Source organism: Nicotiana tomentosiformis, chromosome 2 (genome assembly GCF_000390325.3).
Source record: "Nicotiana tomentosiformis chromosome 2, ASM39032v3, whole genome shotgun sequence".
NCBI classification, from domain to species: domain Eukaryota; kingdom Viridiplantae; phylum Streptophyta; class Magnoliopsida; order Solanales; family Solanaceae; genus Nicotiana; species Nicotiana tomentosiformis.
Window position 1 is genome coordinate 71,510,503 of NC_090813.1, and position 8,235 is coordinate 71,518,737.

General features: G+C 34.4%; 2 protein-coding genes across 2 annotated transcripts; both read right to left on the bottom strand.

Annotated features, from left to right (window-relative positions):
• Window positions 1-597: 597 nt before the first annotated feature.
• LOC138905021 (uncharacterized) lies at window positions 598-1,332 on the bottom strand. The gene is made up of 2 exons (XM_070193523.1): window positions 1,225-1,332; window positions 598-1,110 (listed from the first exon to the last, which is right to left on the bottom strand). Exons 1-2 carry the CDS (start codon window positions 1,330-1,332, stop codon window positions 598-600), a joined length of 621 nt encoding a protein of 206 aa, XP_070049624.1.
• A 15-nt stretch (window positions 1,333-1,347) lies between these two features.
• LOC104109152 (uncharacterized) lies at window positions 1,348-2,469 on the bottom strand. The gene is made up of 3 exons (XM_070193524.1): window positions 1,929-2,469; window positions 1,609-1,781; window positions 1,348-1,515 (listed from the first exon to the last, which is right to left on the bottom strand). The coding sequence occupies exons 1-3, from the start codon at window positions 2,467-2,469 to the stop codon at window positions 1,348-1,350; spliced, it is 882 nt and encodes a 293-aa protein (XP_070049625.1).
• Window positions 2,470-8,235: the final 5,766 nt, after the last annotated feature.

Here is an 8,235-nt window from a genome sequence, read left to right on the forward strand (position 1 = left end):
AAAATATTTACGCTAATAGTTAATTTAGCATGTGTAGTCAAATTAGTTACTTATAGATTGCCATTATTAGTCACTATTATTGCTACAATATTCAAGTATCTCAGTTTAAAACAAACATGAATCAGTGCACATGAGTCAAATTTGCAATTCATTCTCTATTTTTCTTTCTTTAACAAATCGAGTAAGAAAAGAATAATATATGGTACAACATCATACAAATTAAAAATAAATTTCGTACAAATTTAATACAATTCTGATATACCTACAACAACATACATACTAAAAAAAATCATACAACTAATTATACAATATACAACTTATTTATAACTCATCTACAACTTTCATACATCATTCTTACCCAATTAAGTACAACTACAATATCATACAACTTAGATATTGTCACGACCCAAAATCCAGAGGCGGACCCAGGATTTGAGCAGGATGGGGGCACCATTATCTTAAACATGCCAATTACTAGTGATAAAGTTCGGCGCAACTCTATGAAAACATATATGATAACTTATCAGCAAAATACAAACTTTAATATTATCGAATATCATCAACGTGATTCTAATATAATAAAACTACATCATTCGTTCATATTTGAACTCGACGCACTTTCATATTTTGAAAACGGTCAATAATAGCATCATTATTTACATTTATAAATACTTTCTTCTCAAAGTAACAAACTAAACAATCATTTAAAAATGTATCACTAATACTACTACATAATTTATCTTTGATATACTTCATGGATGAAAATGCTCTTTCCATTGTTGCAGTCGCGACAGGTAAAATTAGAGTTAACTTTACAAGTAAATAAACAAGTGAATAACTCTCTGCAAGATTTGCCTCAACCAAGGCTTTTGCCAAATCACCAATTCCTTTCAAATCAGAAAACCTAAGGTCACCACGTCGCATGTGCAATATTAAAGTGTCAAGTTGGTGACTAATATCTCGAAGCTTCAATTCGCCAAACTCATCTAGATAATACTTAGCCAATGTCATTATTCTTTGCTTAGCAAATGAATTAACCGGATTCAAGCTAGCCATACGAAGAAGCAAGTTACCACTCACAATATCAAAATGACTGTTAAGCTCCTGAAGCTGCAAATCAATCATAGAATAAAAAAGATCAACACATAAGTGATGTGAATACGTAACAGTAGAAGGTTTACGCTTTGACTTTTCAGGAATATAAAATTATTCCATATTGGATACCACAATATCATGTTTAACACAAAATGAAGAGACTTCATCCATCAATGGCACCCATCCATCTTCTCTCATTACTTGCAACCTTTCCTTTGTGAGGTCAAGAAATACCATGACATTGACAATATCTTACTCTTTCTTCTGCAAAGTTTTACTCAACTCATTCGACATCATCAATACTTTCAACATCAAGTGAAGCAAGAAAACAAAGTCAAATGCATTGATTTTACTCAAAAACGCTTCTGCTTGTAATCTATCATCAGCCTCAGAACCTTCACATTCAACCACCTCAAGCACCTGAATAATAGATGAAAATAAAACAACAAAGTTATCCAACGTTCTACAATGTGATCCCCAACGAGTGTCACCTGGCCTTTGAAACCCTCACACTTGATTTAATCCTTTCCCACTTTGAAGTTCACCACTCTCTAGCAATTTCTCCAATAATTCTGCTTGATGATCGCGAAGTTGATCTCTACGCTTAAAAGATACTCCAATTACATTCAACATGTTAGCAATTATAGCAAAGAAAGTTTCCACCTCCTTATGTTTTTTAGCCACAACTACAAGTGTCAATTGCAATTGATGCGCAAAACAATGAATACAATATGGCGATGGAGTTTATTCTAAAATTAAAGCTTTAAGACCATTCACCTTTCCTTGTATGTTACTAGCTCCATCATATCCTTGTCCACGTATTTTTTATGGACTTAATGAGTGTTTCAATAGTAAAGAATATATTGCTTCCTTCAATGTCTTTGCAGATGTATCACCAACACGAATAAGATCAATAAATGGCTCGTTCACTTGGCCTTTTTTGTCAACATACCGTAAAGCAAGGGCCATTTGTTCATGGTGTGAAATATCCTTGAACTCATCAATTAATATCCCAAAATAATCCCCTCCCAAGTCATCAATTATAGCTTTTACAGTTTTTTGTGCACAAGCACTAACAATATCCTTTTGAATTTTTGGTGAAGTCATCATATCATTTTTTGGAGCATATTTGAATATAACTCTATCCACATCCGGAAGCCTCTTTTCAAGCCATTCCGATAGTCCTAGAAAAAGGCCTTTATTTTTGGAAGATTCACTTTCATCATGACCTCGAAAAGACAATCCAAATTCCAAGAGGAACCTTGCAATATCAATTGAGGTATTTAAACAAATTCGGTGATCACTTCTTTGTTTCTCGGATTGCTTGTTAAAAGTAACTTGAATTGACTGAGATAGATTAGACAAGTCTAGCATCTTATTGAAATACTTATGGTGGAGATTATTTACTTCACAACATGTAAAGCAAGTCTTTCCGAAGCTTTCTTCCAAGCCCTAAAGCCAGTTTTTGTGAAAGAGTCACTCGTGCTTCCATGGACATAATCATTCTTGAATAAATAGCAACATAAATATAATGCTACATCTTTCTTCACACTATACTCCAACCATCTAGAGTTTGAATCTTTAAACCAACCCGTACTAAATTGATGCATTTTCTTTCCGAATAAAGTTTTAGGGAATTTGTAATCAACCGGTTGGCAAGGCCCTTATTTAATGTAGTATTTTCTCACTTCATCTCGTATTCTAAGGCTATATTTATCAATAGGTATTCTCTCTCCGGGGTCGGAATTTAGTGATTCCACATCAAATTCATCGACTAGACGGGAGGAATTCTCTCTAAAACTAAAACTTGGTTGAGAAGAATTAAACCTCGTAAAAAATACGTCAATCTCAAGTTACAAGAACAAGAACTTCCTACAAAACAATGATTCAATTTAATTTAAGAGTCCATCAAGAATAAAAGCAAACTTTCAATAGGGGAATCACACCCCTTCTATCAAGAACAAAACTAAGAGAATATAACAGGGGAATCACTCAATCACACCCCTTCTATCAAGAAAAAAGGAAACACAACATTTAAAATAGAGAAATTACACCCTTTAAAATAGGAACACTTACCAATTTGTGAAATTTTTTATTCTTAAAGTGAAGAGGCTTTTAGTTCAGCAAAACATAATATAATTGATCTTGTCTTGTAATATGCAAACCCTGCAAAAATATTAAAGTTATACTACGACACTTTGTGAATAAACACTTTCCCATATTCAAGTTATAATAAAGGCTTACTGCTTAGTATAGCTACTATGAGAACAAGTATTAATTAAATTAAACAAGTTCGAAATTTCACTCTAGTCTATAAAACAAATGCCCTAATTCGAAGTTTTTATTTGAAAAAAAATACTTCACTGAAAAGAATATTTCAAAATAACATTAGCATATAATATTCACATGCCTACAAAATTAATTTGGCATTTACTTTTTGGCTCTAAGACTCTTTACAGAAAGCAAATTTTTGATACCAAATTATTTTTCTAAGTTAATATCTTCCAAAGAAAACAAAACTTATTCAAATAAAATCAAGATTTTATTCAAATAAAATCAAGATTTTACTCAAATAAACTTACTATTTCAGTTGAAGAAGAGCCTCAGACCCAGTAGCCGTCGTCGATTCGGACTGCCGATCGCCGGATTCGAGCTCGAGCAGAAGCGAAATAGGGTTAATTGAAAAAAGGGGTTTGTGTTTTAGCAGAAGGGTGGAGCGGTTTGTTTGGAGAAGAGAGGTGGGTTTTGTTCTTTAATTTGAAAAATGATAAAAGTTAAGACTTTAGGTTATAGGGTTAATTGAAAAAGGGATTTTATTTTTTAGCAAAAGGGTGGAGGGTCTGTTTAGAGAAGAAAGGTGGGTTTTGTTCTTTAATTTGGAAAAGGATAAAAGTTAAGACTTTTGGTTGACTATTGTGTACAACAGTACAAGTATTAAATAATTCAAAAAAAAGAAGTAAAAAACAGAAGAAGTGCAGGAGTCAAGTTTCGAACTTGGAACCTTCAAGTAACTGAAGTGTTTGAGCAGGCTACAAAACCAACGCGTCTGACTTGCTTTTTTTTTATTGAGGGGGCCTGAAAAATTATTTAAGGGGTCCCCAGTGTATATATAAATATATATAAAATATATTTACAGTATTTTTCCCGAGGCTAACGGGTTCCGGTGACCCCTAACCCTAAGGTAGGTCCGCCTCTGCCAAAATCTCACCACAGGCGTCGTGATGGCCCCTAGTCTCTAAAATTAGGTAAGCCGATTTCAATTATATTTTGAAGCTATTTTTTTTTGAAACTAACATCGGAAATAATTACAATATACAACCTCTCAAGACTGGTAGTACCGAGTCACGAACTCTAACTGAATACATGGAATGATCACGAGGACCGAATATACAATACTGTTTGATTAAAATTAACAGTACAATGAAATGAAAAGACTCCAAGGGACTGCGATGACCAAGCAGTTCTACTTTGAATCCTTACGATCCCGCTTTAACTCTTCTCAAGTCCGATGTCTCCAATACCTGGCTCTGCACAAAAATGTACAGAAGTGTAGTATGAGTACACCACGGTCGGTACCCAGTAAGTATCAAGACTAACCTCAATGGAGTAGAGACGAGGTACAGTCAAGACACTCACTAGTCTAATAACCTGATAATATACAAAATAATAGAAAATAAATAATAATAAGGGCAGGATAAAAAAACCAGTGATATGCACAACAGACAACAAGAATACCATTAATATCACTCAACAATTAATAAACACAATTACACCCAATTAAATCAAGTCCTTCAAATAAATGTCTTTCACATATAATTCTTCTAGATAACTCTCTTTCAAATATAATTTTTTCAAATAATTATTTTTCAAATATAATTCTTTCAATAAATCCTTTCAAATATAATTTCCCCAAATAAATATCTTTAAAATACAATTCTTTCATATAATACTTTCTAAGTAAAAATCCTTCTAAATAAATATTTTGAATATAATTCTTTCAATTTAAAAGTCACCATGTGATACCGCATTTCATAATCATAAAAATACGGGTCTCGGCCCTTTTACATATTTTCACGGCACATCGTGCCCATAATTAAATCATCATATTTCCCCGGTACCTCGTGCCCTCATTTCATATCATAACTGCACGGACAATTCACGTGCCAATTATCATTATCATTTCATCACAGCACCTCATGCCCACATTTCATATCACAACTGCATGAACAATTTACGTGCCAAATATCCTCATTATTTACTCACGGCACCTCGTGCCCACATTTCATTTTATAAACCGCCTGGCAATAGCCACAGGCTCTCAATTTCAACATAAATCAGATTGTTATCAATTTACCAACAACAAGACAAATTGCACAAGGTATAAAATAAAACATAAGAAAATCACAACATCACATGAAAATTATCAACACCACAACCCCATATCATCACATATCGTCCCTGACAATAACCACCCTTATCGCTCTTATTGCCACCCTTATCACTTCTATATCCACCCTTATAGCTCCGCCCAGATAATACCAATAGCCACCCTTATCGCTCCTATTGCCATCCTTATCGCTCCTATAGCCCCCCTTATTGCTCTGCCCAGACAATATTCCAATAAACACAACAGTGAAATGCCACCCTTATAACCACATAATATCAACTGTGAAATGCTACCCTTATCTCCCCAAAATAACAACTCACACAACACAATAATTTACACGGAAAATTATCACAGCAATATAACAAATCAATTCATATCACAATTTGCCCAATGGCCACAACCAAATTCTAAAGCTACAACCAAGTCAATTAATTTCACAACAAATAGCCAAAAGCTTCACACAATATGTACAACACCCAAAAACAATCAATAGAGATAGAAATTACTCAACATAAAGCAATGTCTTCATTAAATTCAAATTTTCAATAATTATATAAACACCTCTTCTTAAGCTCATTTAATTAATTATTTGCAGAGGAAAAATCCATAATGAAATTAAATTCCAATAATTATCAAACCAACAAATTCACGGAATTACATAAATAATCAAGTAACAATCACATCAAATTGTCATATAATAACAGATTCAGCAACAACAAGGATTTAGGTACGACAATTAGATGATTAAATATATACCAACAATTACCCAATTTACCACACAATATGCTCAGGACTTTAACTCAATAAAATTTATACATATAAGCCGAGTACGTACTTGTCACCTCGCGTACACGGCTTTTCACATTTTACAAATGGCACATAAGACTCGATGCCTAAGGGGTAGAGCCCCACTCGAGGTTAAGCAAGACACTTACCTTTTTGAAGTTAGGCCGATATTCCAAAATAGCCTTCTTGCTTGAATTGACCTCCGGACAGCTCAAATCTATCCAAATTAATTGTATAACTTCATTAAAATTCATCGGAAATAATTTCCGATAATAATACGTCGACTTAAAATTTTATTCCAAAAAGTCAACAAAAGTCAACGCGGGACCCGCCTCTCGGAACCCGACATAATTTTCATGAAATCCGAATACCCATTCTGATACGAGTTCAACCATACCAATTTTATCGAATTCCAATAACAAATCGACCTCCAAATCTTAAATTTAAACCAAGAGGGTTTTCTAAATTTTTCAATCCAATTCACTAATTTAGTGATAAAAACAATAATAGATTCATGTAATTTAACCAAAATCAAGTTAGAAATTCTTACCCCAATATTTTTCTTGAAAAACTCTCGAACAATCGCCTCACCCGCGCTTCCTTGGTCCAAAAATGGAAGAATGACACGAATTTGGACTTTATTCTGCTTCCCAGGGATTTGTTCTTCGCGTTCGCGAGACTCACCTCGCGTTCGCAATGAACAAATTCTTCAAAAGTCATTTTCAAACTCTTCTCAGACAGCCTTTAGTATAATACTCATAACTTTTTGTACAAAACTCCAAATGATGAATGGTTTGACTTTCTGAAAACTAAACTCCAAGGGCTATAACTTTTATTTGTTTTTCATCCCAATTCCTTATATATTATGAGATATAAGCTTCCAAAGTCAGCCCTGTGAAACAAATATTTCCAAAGTCTTCCCGGACAGCCTATAGTTTATCTACTATAACCTTTTTGTACACAGCTCTAAATGACAAATGATTTACCTTTATGAAAACTAGATACAAAGGGCTACAACTTTTATTTTCGGATCATCTCCAAATTCCTTATAGATTGCGAGATATGAGCCTCTAAAGTTAGACAACGAACAACAAAATTTCCTTCTTCGCAAACGCGAAGAACAAAGTCCTAACAGCAAAATCCTTCTTCGCGAACGCGAGAGGCTTCTCGTGAATGCAAAGAACAACACCAGAACCAGCAACCGGCAGCATCAAAACACCCAAACTTGATCCAGAACCACCCCGAATCAAACCCGAGGCCCGGCCCCCGGGACCCCGTCCAATCGTACCAACCAGTCCCAATACATAACACGAACCTGCTCTAGGCCTCAAATCACATCAAACAACATCAAAGCCACGAATCATACCCCAATTCAAGCCTAATGAACTTTGAAATTTCAAATTCTATATCTTGTGCCGAAATACATCAAATCAATCTGGAATGACTTTAAATTTTGCACACAAGTCATAATTGACATAACAAAGCTATTCCAATTTCCAGAATCGGATTTCGGTCCCGATATCAAAAAGTCAACCCCCCGGTCAAACTTCCCAAAAATTCATCTTTCGTTATTTCAAGCCAAATTCCTCTATAGACCTCCAAATAATTTTCCAGACACGCTCCTAAGTCCATAATCATCATACGGAGCTATTGACATCATCAAAATTCCATTCCGGAGTCGTCTTCACACAATTCTGACTACGGTAAAAATCCTAAGACTTAAGCTTCCGTTTTGGGGACCAAGTATCCCAAATCACTCAGAATCATCCAGTAACTGAATTCAACCACGCACGCAAGTCAATAAACATAATAAGAAGCTGCTCAAGGCCTTATGCCACCAGACGGGGCTTAAATTCTTAAAACGACAAGTCGGGTCGTTACAGATACAATTTTCATACAAATTTTATACAATATGTCTTTTGTATATGATTTGTATATATTTTATATGTGGTGTATTCTTCTTCCTC

Coding starts and splice junctions, on each gene's coding strand:
- LOC138905021 (XM_070193523.1), bottom strand. CDS start 1,332: ATGGTATTTCTTGACCTCACAAAGGAAAGGTTGCAAGTAATGAGAGAA. Junction 1,111..1,224: donor GTGTTAAACATGATATTGTG/GTATCCAATATG, acceptor ATTGATTTGCAG/CTTCAGGAGCTTAACAGTCA.
- LOC104109152 (XM_070193524.1), bottom strand. CDS start 2,469: ATGCTAGACTTGTCTAATCTATCTCAGTCAATTCAAGTTACTTTTAAC. Junction 1,782..1,928: donor ACTATTGAAACACTCATTAA/GTCCATAAAAAA, acceptor TGACACTTGTAG/TTGTGGCTAAAAAACATAAG. Junction 1,516..1,608: donor GTGGGAAAGGATTAAATCAA/GTGTGAGGGTTT, acceptor TCTATTATTCAG/GTGCTTGAGGTGGTTGAATG.